Source organism: Nerophis lumbriciformis, linkage group LG11 (genome assembly GCF_033978685.3).
Source record: "Nerophis lumbriciformis linkage group LG11, RoL_Nlum_v2.1, whole genome shotgun sequence".
Taxonomy (NCBI): domain Eukaryota; kingdom Metazoa; phylum Chordata; class Actinopteri; order Syngnathiformes; family Syngnathidae; genus Nerophis; species Nerophis lumbriciformis.
This window is the reverse complement of record NC_084558.2, coordinates 19,974,431-19,993,327: the sequence shown is the minus strand read 5'-3', so window position 1 is coordinate 19,993,327 and position 18,897 is coordinate 19,974,431. Positions and strand designations below refer to the sequence as shown.

Sequence of the window (18,897 nt, the reverse complement as noted above, 5' to 3'; positions counted from 1 at the left end):
CTTTGTCTTCGTCATCGCCCCGGACTTCGTCCTGAGTGAGGTCAGGCATGTTAGCCAGTGGCGCGGACACCTGGAAAAACAACATTTTAGTTGAAGGTTTTTTATTTGAATTTGTTAACAATCTACTGATAGGCTGCTTTTAGTTAGGCTAACTGTGTACCTTTATGGTATTAGCCCCATCAACTAGATTGGCTCCTAAGAAGTTACTGTAGAAAATTCTGTAAAATCCTCGGACCACACTATACGCTATATAGAGCAGGCCTTGCAGCGCTGACCAGTAGAAAGAAACCAAGGTTGTCACTAAGTCTTTGGCTGTCATAGTCTTTATCTTCTTCATCTGCTTCCTCAAACTCTTCATGGACAGCACCTGAGTTAAGAAATAAAAAATGCCAATTAACTTTATTGAGATCACAAAAGTGCTTTGATTTTAGGCCCAATAAGTATGACACACACTGACACCAACCTATCAATGAACATATTTGCCACGTCACAGTTATGGTGCGCCATATCTGGCCCCCAGTCCTTGAGTTTGACATCTTGGTTTAAAGAATGGGTTTTCAAAGTTTGGCACAATGCGTATTGTGCTGTGGTCTGAAGCATTTTTAATGTAAGTGTTTTGTAATTCATGCATTATTTCCAGTGTTGGGACTAACGCGTTACAAAGTAACGCGTTAGTTTCGGCGGTAACTAGTAATCTAACGCGTTATTTTTTTTTATTCAGTAATTTAGTTACCGTTACTACATGATGCGTTACTGCGTTATTTTACGTTACTTTTGATGTAGTATCGGCTAGAAACAGAAGCGCTGCGGTGTCGTTCTTCTGAATCTTCCTCTGTCACAAGCCGGAGAGAAGAAAAGAGGCGCGGTCTATGTGTGTGTGTGTGGGGGGGGGAGGTGATCCGCGGTTTGATATATGAAACAAACAAAAAAAAGTTGTTGGCACGTTCAGTCCACACACAGCGTGGTCATGGCGAGCGGAGTAACGGAGGAGCTTGAACGCCCCCGCCATTGAATCGGTGTGTTTATAAGTGCAGACTCGGTTGTGCAAAACGAGGGTTTTAAACACATGCTGAACGTGCTTGAACCACGTTACGACATCCCGTCGCGCACCCACTTCAGCAATAAGATTGTGCCAGATCCTTATGAGCAGGAGAAGAAAAAAGTTGTGGATGAACTATCCCGAGCATCAGCTGTTGCGCTCATGACAGACGGGTGGACGTCCAGCGGAACTATAAGCGCTCACTTCATCACAGCAGACTGGGAGATGAGAAGACACGCCCCCTCTAGGAGAGTCACCTTGCGCAGGTGCTGACACAAGCAGTGGAGGAATGGAAGATAAAGATATCCCAGTCACACGTGATAATGCCAAAAATCTAATAATTACAGAGAATGAGGCAGGACTGGGACCACAGATAGGTGCTTTGCACATGTAGTGAATTTGGCATCACAGAAGGGAATCTCAGTCAATAGGATGGAGCGCCTCTTTGGGAGGATCAGGAAGGTTTCTTACTTCCACCCAAGCACAACAGCTGCTCATGTGCTTAAGACAAAGCAAGAAATGCTAAAGCTGCCTGCTCATACATGATGTCCCAACGAGGTGGAACTCCACTTATGATATGTTGGAGCAGCAGGCAGCTATATACTCTGCATTGACCCACAACACCCTGAAGACAAATGTCACCCTGTCTGATGATGATGTGAGAGTGGCAGATGAGGTCCTCCAGGTGCTTAAAAGTGTTCCATCTCTACTGAGCACTGAAACTTCACCATCTGTGTCAATGATCCTGCCACTGAAAACAAGGATTCTACAATCCATGGCTCCAAGTGTGGAAGACAGCAGCATCACTCCAGATGTCAGGCTTTATTTCACTACCTATGTTTCAAGGAAGATGATGTTTCTTCTTATGTTGCACTTAAACTTGTTTTTTATTAATGGTCATTGGTCCAAGTTTAAAGAAAGGAGGAATGCCTTTTTATGTTGCACTGTTTTTCATTCATTATGTTAAAAGGAAAACAAAAATGTATGTCAAGTTGATCAACAGATTGTATTATTCTCCAGTGCAATAACAATACTGAAATGAAGGCAAAAAGGGCATTAATGGGAGCTTTAAAAAAAAAGAAGAAAAAAATAAGTAACTAAATAGTTACTTTTCACAGTAACGCATTACTTTTTGGTGTAAGTAACTGAGTTAGTAACTGAGTTACTTTTGAAATAAAGTAACTAGTAACTAGTTACTGGTTTTCAGTAACTAACCCAACACTGATTATTTATTGGGAATTGTATTTATTGTAGGCACTTTATGACTTACAGTATACTTTCCAGCACATGCATTTTATAAATGAACAGTTGTATACTGTAGGTCTCCTTTTGATTAACAGGTGATTGTGGAAGAGGTGTGTAGATGTGTGAGGGGTCCTGTGAAATGTGTCTTTTGTATGTTTTGTGTTGTACAGTTTTCTATGTTAATATACTGTAAATGTTGTTTTATAAGCCATCATTTTATTGTTTTTAGTAGTTGTGCCATTTGTATTCTCTCATGTATATTTTATGTCAGGTAGTGCCAAAGTTTAGGACAACAGTTGAAAATTAGCTGTTAGCTAAATCTGGTGTATCCCTCGATTCCTTGTAAATAATGTATTGGGCACACAATCCAGACACCAATAATAAACAAATAAATAAATAGAGCAGAATACTATTGCACACCTTGATCAGCAGCATAACATTGCCCTGAAGAGCTATCAGTGCCATGCGAATCATGGTGAAAGAGAAGAAACCCATCTCAGGATTTTCCACATTTGGATTGTCTTGCTCACTATCTTCTTTCACCGCAAAGCGCTCGCCAATGTCTGACATCTGAGCAGCAAGTTGCATTTCAAAAATTGTGTCTTCACAGAAATTGACAAACAATTCCATCTTTTCCTTCTCGCCTCCTTCATTCACCACATCAAAGATGAACTGGCGCTTGGATTCTTTAACCTAGGGAAAAGTTGGATAAAAAAGGAAAGAAAGAAAACAATAACAGTGGATTTGCCGGTAGATTTTACATCAGTCGAGCAAGTAATGTGTCCAAAAAAAGAAGCTGATAATTTAAAAAAAATGACTTCACCATTACCTGCGGTTTTTCCCACTGAGTTCGACTGGACTCACTGATCTCAAAGTAGACTCTCTCAATCCGCTTGGCACTGCCCATGATCTCAATTCTACCCAGGTAGGGTTGGAAGTAGTTCAGAACACTCTCTGCCAGCTCCAGGAAGGTCTGTAGCCGGGTGTCATGAGGCATGTGCTCCGACAGGTTGGTCAGCAAAACCGCCACATTGAAGCCAATATCCTTTAAGATCACAAGTTAGGTTAGAGTTTTCTTTTTTCTCTGTTAATATAACTCCTCCTTTCCTATACTTAAAATAGTCTGTCATTTAGACTGAGACAATTGATAGTGTGTTGTTGGATGTTGTTAGCTACTGTGCTAAGTGGTGTGCATTTTAAGTGTTATTTTTTGCTTTTTTTCTAGTTTTGTTAGCTCAATAAGAGTCCAAAGAAAACAATGGACACGCAATGTGTGATTTAGGGCTGCACGATTAATCGAAATCGAATCGACATCCGGGTTTTAGTTAGTGCGGTAAATAACCGCAAGAGGCTTAGGTTTTTCTTTTTACAGTGAATCAGAATTGTTGAGCCTCACATTTATTCGTCTCTCACTTCAAACATGGAGAAAGACGTCTGACTTTGTGCATCGCTCTCAGCACCTGAGCGTGTTTGTTTAACAATGGAATTCACTAAACACAGTCATTCACAATCTTTGTCTCAAAGGAGGCAAGAGCGGGCACACAGTACAGCCAGTGGGAAGTGCCGCAAAGTAACACAAATTAGGGGGAAAAACATAAGATTCAAGTCCATCCATCTTCTTCCGCTTATTCCCAGGCCAGCCGGGAGACATAGTCTACCCAACGTGTCCTGGGTCTTCCCCGTGGCCTCCTACCGGTCGGACGTGCCCTAAACACCTCCCTAGGGAGGCGTTCGGATGGCATCCTGACCAGATGCCCGAACCACCTCATCTGGCTCCTCTCGATGTAGAGGAGCAGCGGCTTTACTTTGAGCTCCCCCCGGATGACAGAGCATCTCACCTTTTCTGCCAATGCAAATATTTGATTATATCTTTTTTCGGAACAACACTAAAGAAACAACACTTTGATACAATAAAAATAGTCAGTGCACAGCTTATATAGTAAATGTAAATGTACAATCCCCTACAAATATGTGGTTTAATTAATGGCTGTGTTGAATTATTTTTTACATTATAAAAGTTGTGCAATAATTGGATCTTATCAAAGTATAATTTCTTCAGTGCTGTTCCATGAAAGGATCAAATAAAATACTTGCAGAAATGTGACATGTGTACTCACTTACAGTATGTATTGTATAATGTATACAATTGACATCAATCAATTTACCTTGGCTGGTTCATGAAAGCGTTCCACAAATTCCCCATAGTCGAGGAGTTCGTTTTCATCAGTCTCAGCACAGCAGAGAAGAAAGTCTGTCTCAGACTTTGTGTAGTGCTTATGGCTCTCCATAGCCTTCTGAAAGTCCCTCTTGGAGATGACGCCTAATATTACATTTGTTGATCAATTCATAATTGTTAAAATTAACATTGACTTCATTAAACCAGTGATGAGACTTGCCTTTTCCATCAGGGTCATACTCTTTGAAGACATCTGAGGAGGTGAGGTCTTTCAATTTGAGGAACATGTCAAAGAACTTCAGAATCATCTCGACATTGTTTGAGGATTCCACAAGCATGTCGACCATCTGCTTTCCAATGGTGCCATTGACCACATTCCCTGTCAACATAAAACAGCTTTTGAAGAGTTCAATTAAAATTCATCCAACTTTAGTCTGATAAATATTGTTTTACTAAAAGGGGAACTGCATTTTCGGGGGTGGAATTTTGCCTATTTTTCACAATCATTATGTGTCGGAGCAGACGAAAACCGAGAGAGTGATGTCAGCATGACTTGACGCTGCAAATGTGGAACTTGGAGCCAAACTACGCCGACATAAATGGTGTGCTCACCCAAAATAAACTGGGAAAAAAAACTTCTACTGCCAGCTTGACCAAACAGACAAATGTCCATCGAGTAAGTCATTGAGAAAGTTATCATGATACACGCAACACGTCATGCTCGTTATTACAACTATATACGCTGTAGAGCTAGCTGTGTACAAATAAAACATGAAATGTGGGCTAATACTTTACAGATACTGTAATATGATTGTTCATGTTTTTCAGTCAGTACAGATTTGTGTCTTATTGCATTGTGTTGTACATTACAAACTCAAAAGCCATTCAGGTGCTAACGCATAAGGTAGCTTATGGCTAATACTGTGGCATGCCGTTGCAAGGCGATGTGTTACGCTAGATAAACAGTACCTCAGTGTTCACTCTTACAATAACAATATTGCTATAGCTTGGTTAGTATACAGTTTACGTAACATAAATGAAGTATTGTTAGCGGTTTTTGGATGCATTTTCTAAGTGATTTAGAGATAGAATGTATTACTCCCTTTAGCTGCATTGCTCGCTACCTAGAATGAGCCAATTATTACAAATTTAAATGCAAAAAAACCCACCCCACAAATGTGTCTTCTTGTCTCTCATAAGGATTGTGAACGATAGGCAAATGATAAAAAAACAAAACAATGCAGTTCCACTCATTAACACTGTAACTACTACACTATAACAAAAATATTAAACTGGATATATTTGTCTTTACAAATGAACTCGTCATCAACATGATCATTTGTTTGCAATATGCAGGTTTTTAATTAAAAATACCATTTGCAGGTTTAATGTTGTTGAAGTATAAGCAATGTCTTAATGAAAACTGTATCAAAATCCAAGAAAAAGGCAGTATTTTATATTTTCACAATGAGCACAAATGAAAACTAATTTGTCACACCTTTTAAGAAATAAGGACTCTTGCAATGTACAATAGAGCACTTGACAGTCAATTTTACCCAACACGTTAAGGAAAATGTGACTTATACTGTATGTCGCACACAAATCCAGAATACGAACAATAAGTTGTGACGAAAAAAAACCATTCAAATTATTATTTTGTAATTTTGGGGGTTTCATGTGTGTAATCTTTTCTGCACTGTATTTATTGAACATAATATGAGAGCTACATGATATTAAAAAGTGTGATCAAATGTTTTTCCCTGTCCTTCTCTTTCATAATTGATCAACTTCATGCTTGTACATCACTACTTAAAAGGGAACTACACTTTTTGGGGAATTTTGCCTATCGTTCACAATCATTATGAGAGACAAGAAGACAAAAGGTTTTTGTTTTTTTCGCTTTATAATGAAGAAAAATCGGCTTGTTCATGGTGGCTAGCAATGCAGCTAATGGGAGCAATCAATTCTACCTCTAAATCACTTTAAAAATGCATTCAAAAACCGTCAACAATAGTTAATTTATGTTCCGTAACCTGTATAAGAACCAAACTCTAGCGACATTGTTATTGTAAGAGCGAACACTGAGGAACTCTTTTTGTAGCATAGTAGCACATCGGCGTGCTTCAGTATTAGCCGTAAAAGCTAACCATGGCAAGAGATAAGCTAGCTTCTACTACAACACAAAACGCGTTTCAGTTTGTAATACACAACACTGCGATACGACACCAATTTGTACTGTCTGAAAAACATGAACAATCATATAACAGTATCTATAAAGTATTAGCATTTCACCTTTTGTTTGTACACAGCTGAGCTAGCCAGACAGCGTATGTACTGTAGTTGTACTAACAACACGCATGACGTGCTGCATGTATCATGATCAATATTAAAAAGACTCACTCGATGGACAGTTGTTCATCTAGTCCAGCTGACCGGGGACGTTTCCTGTTGATTTTGGGTAAGCACTCCATTAATGTCGAAATAGCTTGGCTCCAAGTTCCATATATATAGTGTCAAAATCACTTTCATCCCCCTCTCCCGGCTTTGTGCTCGCTTCTATAAGCAGCAGTATATTTAGCTTAAAAAATATAAGGTTGTAAATCCTCATTTGGCCAAAAATAGTTGTCTTTGTTGTCTGTTACCAAGTCATGATTAGAACACACTCGCGCTTTATTCCGGAAGTAGGAACACACATCTTGCCAGAAGTCAGACGTGTGCTGCCATGGAAACAAATTAATTTCCGAAATAAATCATCCATCCATCCATCCATCCGTTTTCTACCGCTTATTCCCTTTGGGGTCTCGGGGGGTGCTGGAGCCTATCTCAGCTACAATCGGGCGGAAGGCGGGGTACACCGTGGACAAGTCGCCACCTCATCACAGGGCCAACACAGATAGACAGACAACATTCACACTCACATTCACACACTAGGGCCAATTTAGTGTTGCCAATCAACCTATCCCCAGGTGCATGTCTTTGGAGGTGGGAGGAAGCCGGGGTACCCGGAGGGAACCCACGCAGTCACGGGGAGAACATGCAAACTCCACACAGAAAGATCCCGAGCGCAGGATCGAATCAGTCCCGGAAATTATTAAAATTATCAAAATATGGTAAATATCGTACATATTGTTATGAACGTGTCTGTTACTACAGTATACATATATACTTGCAGTGTGTATATAAAACGTTGATGGAGGGTTTTGAAGTTGTTTTAGAGGGCTTTGAAGGCGACAATGGTGACTTCCATTTGCCGCATCTTCCAAGCATTTTTATCATCTTTAAATAGAAAAAAATAATTAAAAGACGTCTGTTCTTGTCACTCATAATTATTGTTCACAATAAGCAAAATTCCCATAAAAGTGCAGTTCCCCTTTAAGCATTAAAGAGATAACGCAACTCTACATAACAACGTTAATATTTTGTATTACCCCTATTCGAGAATACACCAGATGATTGACATACCCTCCAGCATAGAAAGCAACATGACCACCATGTCTTTCTGAAGATCCATCAGTTCCTTCAGTAACTCAATCTGACTGGAGTCCTGAAGGAAATAAATATGAACCCATTTTAATGTTTTTAAATAGTTACTATTAGGACTGTCTTCAAATAGTCAACAATTCGATTCAGAGAAGTCTGATTCAACTATCAACCTTGCCGTCGAATCGCCAAATGATAAACCGACCTTAACTTCCTTTGTGGGAGGGAGGCGAGTACAGCAGGTGTGTCTTCTTTACATATAAAAAAAAGATTCTTGTGTGCAGACATATCGTTTTTTAGGGAGGAAGAGATACATCTTTTGCCTTTCTCAGAGCAGGAGCTGCTTCCTAGTGTGACATCACATGTCTAAAAATACCTGGTCGTGTTTTGGCCTCCCCCATTACGTATTATATACAAATCCATTTGTCGGCACACAATTATATTTTAGTGATAGTGTTGGTAGGATGTTTTTACATTCCAGAAGTGACTGAGGATGGTCGGGACACACTGCTAGCAGACACAAAGCATGCCGTGCCATTGAGCGTCTCTGGCCGGCGGAAATCCTAACGTTGCCAGAAACTGGACAATGTGCAGGCGCTGGGATGCGCCGCCTCGCCTCGGAGGTGCATGTTTTGCAAAAGTAATGATCCTTCTGCTGGTTCACATACGGAAACTTTGTTACGACTGTTACTGCCTCCATTTGATGTCTTCTTGGCACTGCGCCAGAGCTGAGGTCCTCTCAAACTGTGGTTCGAGGTGGAAAAAGGTGGCAATTGACATCTTTGTTTTGTTCACTTTAATAAACAACTGTATTCCTTTAATAAGTATATTTAATTAACTTTGGAGTATAGTGGTAGAGCACAACCACGTGACATTACTGACACCTGGTCATCAGTCAGTATAAACTACGACATATCATCACCGTCCGTTTATTTGTCTTAAAAAAACAAGGCCATAGAGTCGACTGTTCATCGACAATGGGCAAAATCTAACGAATGAGATTCGACAATGAAAATCTTTAGTCGAAGACAGCCCTACTGTATTATACATACATACATACTGTACATACAGTATGCATATGTATATACGCACATACTTTACATTCTGTACTGTACATACGCATGCAAATACATACAAAGAAACATAGATCCATACATACATACATACATACATACAGTAAACACACTATACATACATTCACACGCAAATTCACTGTTCAAACGTACATACACACACATGGACATTTACATATACACACTCATGCATACAAACATGCATCAGCAAACATATTTATACATACATGTGTACACGATCACACTCATGCAAAAACACACCCATATAAAACAGGGCAAACTGCTACACCTTAAACTACTTTTACCATTACAATGTAAAGGGTTTATATACTGAAGTATGCTCCTCTTCTCCGCCCCCTTTGTCTCCTTTATTTTGTAATCCAAATATTAATTACATTCATGTATTGTTGCATTTGAAGCAATCATGATGGTGATAATAGACGTAAGTATTTGTTTTCATTATCAATATTGTTATTTCTATTGGTATTATCATTGTTTAAAACGTAGTGTAATAATATTCATTGTTAATACTGTGTTATTACTATCTACTTCACTAATTCGTTTTTCTTTTTAATTACTGATATCATATTTGTATATATCGTATTTGCTGATGTATTTCTGTTGTTGTTTTTGTTTATCTCTCTCTGTCTTGTCCCCAAAATGTACACCCTCTTTTTATCTTTCTATCTCTTTCTGCTCGGGTCTGGCTGTCACTAACACTAAATATATCCAAATATTTAATAAAGGGAAATACAAATAGGGTAACAATAGAAGTATCCCACACATCTCTTTCATAAAGTAAACCTGTACAGCACATATATCCATCTACGTTAACAATATGATTTGCCAGAGCGGCTGGACAGGACAGATATATACAAAATAAATAAAATAAAATAAACTGCAAATCATACATAAATTGTATATGATTCAATTCCAGATAAATAAATAATACACTATGAAGTGGAAAAGAGCAAAGAAACATATTTGGTAGCTTAAACGTCATACACCTGGCTACCAATCAATAAACAAAGATAATATAAATTATTAATATAAGTAATTAATATACAATGATATAAAAATAAAATAAATAAAATATGGTGAGCAAAAATCACATTATTAAAATACAATCATTATGTTGCATATTATTAAATCATTCAATTTTTTTATATTTTTTTATTAAACTTACCTGAGACAATTTCATCTGCATATGTGCAAAGACATGAAGAAACCCAACCACTGCATCCCACAGGCGACTGTGTGCCAAACTCTGCTGATTGCCGGTACATGGACCCTGAAACATTATCAATAAGAATGGAAAAATTTAGCTAAGAAAAAGATCAGACTTATTTTACATTTTATCACAAGTTGGACTCAAATGACAATTGTGCTTCAATTTAGATATAAAAGGACAATGTGGGTAAATAAAAAGCTGCCAATGTAATGGAGATTACTGAATGTATAAATTAATATTTCAACATTTTTCATACATGTCATTTTAATGCTGTACCTGGATATACTCAGTCAGTGTGTTGAAAACCTGCTTGGCCACATTAATGGCTTTTGAGAAGTTCCTCTGCCCTTGTTCATCAATGACATCTTTCCCAGAGTAGTACCAGTAGAAGTCACTAATAGACTCCTAAAAACAGGAGGAAGAATGTAAGTGGCAGAAGAAGTAAAGACAAAACACAAATATACAACAAATATAATGATTTAGTGTCATTACAAAAAAAGCAGAAGGCTTCAATAGTCACTATGGCAATTAAGGTGTAACATGGACAGGAGTTACTATCAGGAATGACCTCCCTGATATGAACTTCAGTTGTGTTGTTATCTGACCTAAGTGCTAGTCCTAGTTTTTCATGATCAGCTGGTGGACCAAACCCTGGTTCATCTTCTTCCCTTGCAACTCTTGTTGCTTTCTGTCTTTAGTTGAATTCAAGATCATAATATATTAAACTATTAACGCCTCAATTACAATAAACTATGAGGTCAAATAGAGGACCACAAAATATGGGCCAGCGAGTTTGTGACCACTGCTCTGGAACCTTCAGCAACTATTCTTAAAACATTTAGGTACAGTAAGTGTATTTTATTTTTGAACCTTAGTCCAGTGTGAATTAGAGCTAATTATAAACATAAGTTTAATTACAGAAGCTTACTGTATATACTCTATGTACAGTAGGGTTGTAATGCCATTGTCACGTTCCACCCGCCTTCATGTCTTTTATTTTGCTGTGCTTCCCTCTACTGTTTCCTTGTATTGTTGCAGACTCTTCTGTACCCTGTTTTGCGTGGAGCACTCTTATTAAGGATATAACGATATTGTAAATACCACGGTATTGCGGCATCAAAATCATCACAAGAAAGCCGTGACTTGTGTGACGCTATAAAATGAAAACTTGGTCAGTGTAGTTTTTTTCTACCACTTTTGAATTGGCCGGTCTGATAAGTAAACTAAATCTCCCAAAATCCCGTGTGTGGGAGGTTGTAAAGGGGAGAGAAAGGATAGTTTTTTTCAGACATTTTCGGAAATATCCATTCAAATCTATTCATAACTTTTATGATCAAACAAACCCTAGTGAAAACACAACCTCTTTGGTCTGCATATACTGCAAGGCAAAGTTTGCGCTTTCATCTGGAGCGTTTCCAAGACAACACATAAAGCCGATCAAAAGTTGTGATGTTTTGACCTACATTTTTTTCAGTAACATTGAACCAACTCGTGGTTTAAATGGATTTGTTATCCATGTTTTAAGTAGGAAATGCGCCGGCAGCACTGCGGACAAATACAACAGTTTGGTGACACTGCACTGCGAGGAACACAAGTAATATGAGAAGCTACTTGATAAACCATCACCCGGAAAATATAATGGATGCCATTGAGGCCAAGCATCAATTTATGAGGTTTTTACATTAACAACAGGTAAATTGTCGATTAACTTTTCTGAGAATAAACATTTTCCAAACTGACATAAAAAGATGTAAACTACAGAGGACATTGTTTTTCTGAAGTTAAAAGTTGAAAGATGCTAACGTGAACGTTTAGCAATGCCCACCCTGGACTGCAGGGTATTTATTTGATCGGAGCAGGAAAAAGTAGGACGGTATTTAATCAAAATAAAGGCACGTTGACTAAGACGATAACACAATTAACTGAAAATTCAGTTAAGTATAAAAAGAGCCAAAAAGGTTGACAAAAACGTAATCCAATCATATTTTGGGTGGGACAAGTTCGGAGTTGTCAAGCGATGACAATCGGGTGCGTCATGGGAGACGCAGGAGGTTGTTGCGATTTTAAGGATGCAGATGAACGAGGTAGAAGCGTAAAGTAAAAGGGGTATTTATCAATAAATGAACAAAAAGCGAGAGCAACAGGGAAGTGCTCTGACCGCACAGGCTATGACAAAACAAAACAAAATGCAAAACACTTACGGGAAATTTGGAGGAGAGGGTCATCCACGCGTACGCGTGTAAATGTAATAAGCATCGAAAAAAATTGTCTCTGGTAATCAACGAATAAGGAATCGAAAACATCCACAAATAAACAATGTCCCGACCAAGAATGGTGGCTCACACTCAACTTAAATAAAACTGATTGCGAATCGAAAACAGGTGAGGGGAAATGCTCTGTGACAAAAGTGAAGCAGCCACGGGAAAACACTAACAAAACTGGAAGAGCCACCAAAATAAAAGCACAGGACAGGAAATAACACAAAACCCCGGAGAACACCAACAAAAAGGGCACAGCCTGGTGTAACCAGCCTTGACAGAATGCCCCCCATACCCCCACCAACAAAACGGATAGAAAAAAAAGGTCCAACGTCACAGGAGGGTGGAGCCCTCTCATCATAACAGTAAAAAATAGTAGAGTGGTAGGATAACAACATTTTGCTGTAGAAGTACCAATAAAATTGTGTAGCATTACAGTAACACAATCCTGTAGTGTTGTCACACCAACTCCAGAGGGTAAGGTAGGGGTTGTGAAGTCATTGTTACAAAAAATAGTGTATTTGTTGTATATTATTGTTGTGTATACTGTATAGATTGATAGATAGATAACAAATATACACACCCACACACTCTGGTTTGCAGCTCATGTGAAATCTGAATTTCATCAGTATTCTGTTGTATTCTATCAGTACTGTATGATCTTTAGAATATAATTATAATGCCATGCTAAAAACATTGTTTTTTTTAAAGAGGAAAAGATGGCGAGAGAATAAAGAGATGAAGATAACCTGGACTCTTAAAAGGTAGTCGACAGTGGAGATGATTATGTTGACAGTTGTATTGTTCCCTGTTTGAGTCCTTAAGTAGTCCTGGAAGTCTGTAACGGGATATATACATGTGCACTTTAATAAGATAGTTGTCAGCTGGTAAACAGCAAATTCACAGACATACCTGAGTTGTGTCCTTCACAGAGTAGCTGAAGGAAGCGGAAAAGGTCACAGGTGAACTCATCATCCTGCATGACCTTCTCACCTGGCCCATAGGGAAGAAACCCACACATAGACATAAAGTATACACACAAACACGAATACAGAAAGACACATGCAGACGAACAAGTAATCCCAAGTACACAAAGAACATAGGCATATGCAAATTGACACGATAATGCATTGTACATTCACACAAATATTCAGAAAACAGACACACAAAGCAAAGAAAGTCAGGTAATATCGAAAACAAAAGCGGACAGCACACAGGAGAGCAATACACAGATGAAAAGATTGTGTCAACAAATACTACAACTACAATATCAATTGAAGGATGTATGGTATCCAATACACAATTCATATAGATTACACTCATATTTTTGCATGAACAGTGAATACCCGCAGAACCTTAAGGTGGTTAAGTCTTTAAAAGCAGCATTTTACAGTACAACATTTATAAAATTAGAAAGTTTTCTTTTGGACTTTGTGTGTGATTTAAGAAAAGACATGTCCACCACTGTAAATTCAGTATGAATTTAAAATACACCAGGTAAGTCATAGTTATTCATCATGGTAAAAATGCTGCTTCCAAGCGTATTTCAGAATAATGAGAGCTCAGATATTTATATCAAAATGAATGTACACACCAATACAGTATGGCAACAAAAAGGATAATTGTATCTTTACAGCTGGGGTTAGAAGTTTACATACACTAAGGTCAAGTATGGGTGTCATATTATTGTGGGTTTTTAATTATTTATTTGAACCATTTTCCAGCGTGGAATCATTTAGGGCTGTCAAAGTCAAAGCATTAATGCATCCGATTACTAGTAATCACAACTAATTATCACATTATTCATGAAGAAATGCGCATCACACAATTTTTTGTTTACCTTAAACGCGGATGGTTACCTGAAAGGCGGCGCTGGTTGTCAATGCATATGTCAGTGCAAAGATGAGTGAGGAGACTCTGATTAGTGTGCTGTCTGGTAAATTTCAATTCAATATACCGGTACACCAATACGGGACTTTAGATAAAACTTGTTACTAAATTTGGAGCAAATACATAACATTCATTTAAGTTTGTGTATGTCATTTTGACAATAAGATTGCATTTGTGTCAAAATATTGGGCTCTTTTTAAGTAAATTTAAATCATGCAATGATGCAGTAATTTACTGTGATTAATCACAATTAATCAAAACTCAAACGGGCATCACGGCGCGCCGACTTTACGGATCCACTCGACATCCACATCTGCGGTCCCCTCCGTTTCTCATTGTGCCCATTGGGTTGAGTTTTTTCTTGCCCTGATGTGGGATCTGACCCGAGGATGTCGTTGTGGCTTGTGCAGCCCTTTGAGACACTTGTGATTAAGGGCTATATAAATAAACTTTGATATATATAGAATCATATTTGGTACTATACCGCCTCTAAAAAGTACCGGTCCACCACCCCCCCGTCGTCGTCACGTCATGTCATTGTTGGTTTTACGAGCAGAGGAGCATGTTGGACAACACACAATCACGGAATAGTTACAAACAGACAATGTGTGTAGACAGAAAAGGGAGAAAGGACACATTTTGGCTTAAAAACTAACGATAAAGTTGAAGCTATAACACTGAAACGCCCTCAGGAAGAGGTGCTTTAAGACATGGCTAGCTAGCTAGCGGCTAAAGTCCATCCGCAGTCTGCTGTGTTTTAGCTACTTCTAAATCACTAATCTTTGTTTCCACGGCGACAAATAAAGTATGTTTCTTACAAGTATCATCCCTGCAGGACGAGGAATAGCTAAACATGTTTCACTACACACCGGAGTTCACCGGCGTCAAAATGTAAACAAACGCCATTGGTGGATCTCCACCTAACATCCACTGTAATGATACCAAGTACAGGAGCGTATCTCGTCGATACTACTATGGTTACATCGATATTTTTTAGCGTCACACAATCTTTTTTTGTTTTAAAAAAATGTATATATTATGTTTATAAACTCAGTAAATAAGTTCCATGACACATGAGGACTTTGAATATGACCAATGTATGATCCTGTAACGACTTGGTATCGATACCCAAATGTGTGGTATCATCCAAAACTAATGTGAAGCATCCAAACAACAGAAGAATAAGTGGTTATTACATTTTAACAGAAGTGTAGATAGAACATGTTAAAAGAGAAAGTAAGCAGATACTAACAGTAAATGAACAAGTAGATTAATAATTCATTTTCTACCGCTTGTCCTTAATAATTTTGACAAAATAATAGATGACACAATATGTTACTGCATATGTCAGCAGCTAAATTAGGAACCTTTGTTTGTTTACTTACTACTAAAAGACAAGTTATCTTGTATGTACACTATTTTATTTAAGGACAAACTTGCAATAACAAACATATGTTTAATGTACCGTAAGTTTTTTTGTTAAAATAAAGCCAACAATACAATTTTTTGTGGTCCCCTTTATTTAGAAAAGTATCAAAAAGTACCGAAAAGCATCGAAATACATTTTGGTACTGGTACCAAAATATTGGTACTTAGGACAACACTAATACTGTATATATGTATATGTACACATACACACACATGAATTACAACAGATTACAACTGTTATATATTTAGTGCTTTGTTGCCAGGGGACGTTAAACAAGGCATTTAATGGCAAAAAAGACTGATGGTTTGGGAATAATTGTTGCTCTTCACAAACACAGCTGAGGGCAGAGGTTTTCAAAGTAAGGCATAGTGAGCCTGCAGTCATGGAACAAAATACAGGATGGGATAGGTACCGAAAATTTATATTGGCACCGGTGCCGACATAAACAGTCTTCAACCCGACTACAAAAGATCAATTCTGACTCAGAAACCTGCAAGTGCTTGACAGTGATATGTGATATTTTAAATAAACTTCTTGAAGTATGCATTTTTTGCATCCCGAGCACAGTTAGTACAGCCTCTCCGCATGAGTGCACCTTCAGCCATAGAAAAAGTGGTTTCAATATAGATGCACTGCTACTACTGCTTCTAAAATGCCTATAAAAAGTGGTACATGTCCCCTGCCTGTTTGAAAAGAGCAAAACGCAACATAAAATTATAAAATGAAAGTGCAATAAGGGATCAAGTGTCTCTGTAGTGATACCCCTTATATTACATGCAACATCCTCATTTCAATAAGGCGGTCTGCACCATTTTTCAATTGTACACGCAGTCTTAGTAGATCACACGCTGTTTAGCGCATGGTATTTGGATCTTAGTAAATCAGGCCCTAAGATGGTTGCTGAAATTTAAACAGTGTTCTCACTTTTGTGAGATACTGTATATAAAGTTGGGGGGGGAAATGTTATGATCCACTGCTTATTTTGTAAATGTTCCCTGCTTACAAGGAACATTCCATACATTTTAAAGTGTGTATATTTTAATAGCAAGAAGTAGACAAAAGGTATTCAAACATTCACAATGAATATACAAATCTTAATTTACTTTTTCTTTAGCCAGTCCTGTGTCGCCATGGTCATATGTTGTTTGTCATTATCGTGCTGGAAAACCAAGCCAATAACCATCGTCAGAGTTCTGGCTAAGACCAAGAGGTTCTCATCCAAGATTCTACAGCACATGGTCCACGTTCATTCCCATCCCCCACGTAATCCCATAGAAAATGTATAGAGGGAGCTGCCAATTTACATCATCAAAACCTTCATTATTCAGGAGGAGTGGCAAAACAATTATCTGGAAATGTCTGCAACCCAAATGTCTTACTATAAGAATCATCTAACCTTTATTTATTCCAACAAGTTCTTCCCAACCAAGTACTAAACCAGATTGTGATTGGGGATCAAATGCATATTTCACTCAATTAAATACTAATTAATTTATAATTAATTTAAAGTGCCATTATAATGGAAAAACAAGTTGCCTCTTTATTGAAGCTATTATCATATACCGTAACTTCTGGACTAGAGGCCGCTAATTTATTCCTACGCTTTGAACTCTGCGGCTTACAAAACGGTGCAGCTAATTTATGGAATTTTCTTAGCTGACGACCATAATACAAATAGTTTAAAAAAACAAACAAGCAAATACACTGAAAAGGTGTGTTATTGTTTGTTCTATGGCGCCATCTTTTGGACGAGTTTGTTCACCGCAGGTGCTGCAGTCCTCTTTTGTTTAGCTTTAAACCGGAAGTACAATATCTGTTTCGTCTTCTAAGTCGTCCATAGCATTTCTACTCAAAAGGATTCTTCAATAATCACACCAACCAATGTTTATAAGTTTTACAATATAACAAATACAAGTATTACTTACTAAACCATCCCATGAGTGTTTTCATGTATATTTGTACGTGCTATCGTAATTGAATGACAATAGCGTCATTAGCATGAGCTAATATGCTAACATGTTTACAAGTGTATTTGTGAGTATTAATAACTTACAATGGCATTCTTTTTGTTCTGTTTTAGTTTCGTAAATTCACCAAAATGTCACCGTGGAGTTATTGAGTCTGTTTAGCTGATTGGAGAGCTAGCTTCCGCACTTAGTGGGTCCTAGACGATAACTTCTCTTTTGTTTGATCAGCCGTTTTACTGCCGTGTTACAGGTAACGTTTGGAAACAATTAAGGTATATAAATAAACATTAACAAAATATTTGTGAGTAAATAACTTATTTGACAACGTTTCACAACATATATATCTGCGGCTTAAAGTCCAGTGCAGCTAATATATGGAAAGATATTTTTTCCCCAAAAAATTTAGTGGGTGCAGCTTATATACCTCTCGGAATATCTGATTTATAACACCAAAGACTTTAGCGAGTAAATAGATATGATCAAAATAGTGATAGTCACGTGATCCATGACCATTGTTCCCTTCACCGTCAACAACAATAATGCTAATCATGCAGACTTTGGGAAAAATTATGATCCAGAACCTTATATTTTTAAGCCTGAAAATAAGGAGGATGAGCTATGTGTTTTAGAAGCTATGTGATAAACAGATCCAGCTTTAGTGAAACATAAGCATCACGTAGCATTACTCTTAAGTGCTAATTAAGAAATACAAACTACAAACATAATAAAACAAACACTTACTGTACAATGTCTGCTCTCACTGGGATGACGACTGATGGGATGTTTTTACTTACCGTGTAGATTAAGAATTAATCATAATTCACATGAAGGGTTATAAAGGAAAGTGCCAGGAGATGCTCGTCTTCTGTCTTGTTTTTTAATTTTATTTACGATTTTGAATGCATAAATACAAAGAAAATGTAGGTGTCTTACATAAGGATTGTGAATGATAAACAGCACATCTCTTTCCAATTTTTGCGGATTTCCAGTATCACTGATCTGCTGATAATGTCAGAGTGCAAAAGCGTTTCCCTTGTGACGTCACCCGTCATTGCCAAGACATTCGAAACGGAATATTGAAAATGGCCGTCGGAAATTGTGACATTTTG

At 37.8% G+C, this 18,897-nt stretch overlaps 1 protein-coding gene across 13 annotated transcripts in view; it reads right to left on the bottom strand.

Annotated features, from left to right (window-relative positions):
- ryr2a (ryanodine receptor 2a (cardiac)) overlaps nt 1-18,897 on the bottom strand; it is a 249,867-nt gene that overhangs the window by 45,679 nt on the left and 185,291 nt on the right. For all 13 annotated transcript variants that reach the window (XR_009815903.2, XM_061967101.1, XM_061967103.1 and 10 more), the window contains 11 exons: nt 13,415-13,495; nt 13,252-13,340; nt 10,521-10,649; nt 10,200-10,304; nt 7,923-8,004; nt 4,681-4,839; nt 4,450-4,604; nt 3,114-3,329; nt 2,705-2,977; nt 161-367; nt 1-70 (listed from right to left, as the gene is read on the bottom strand). The exon at nt 1-70 is cut by the window's left edge and continues 245 nt beyond it. Coding sequence is in view for 12 of the 13 variants with exons in the window: in XM_061967101.1 (XP_061823085.1) it covers nt 1-70; nt 161-367; nt 2,705-2,977; nt 3,114-3,329; nt 4,450-4,604; nt 4,681-4,839; nt 7,923-8,004; nt 10,200-10,304; nt 10,521-10,649; nt 13,252-13,340; nt 13,415-13,495 (1,566 nt within the window). In the remaining variant the exon portion in view is untranslated. The remainder of the gene's footprint in view (nt 71-160; nt 368-2,704; nt 2,978-3,113; nt 3,330-4,449; nt 4,605-4,680; nt 4,840-7,922; nt 8,005-10,199; nt 10,305-10,520; nt 10,650-13,251; nt 13,341-13,414; nt 13,496-18,897) is intronic.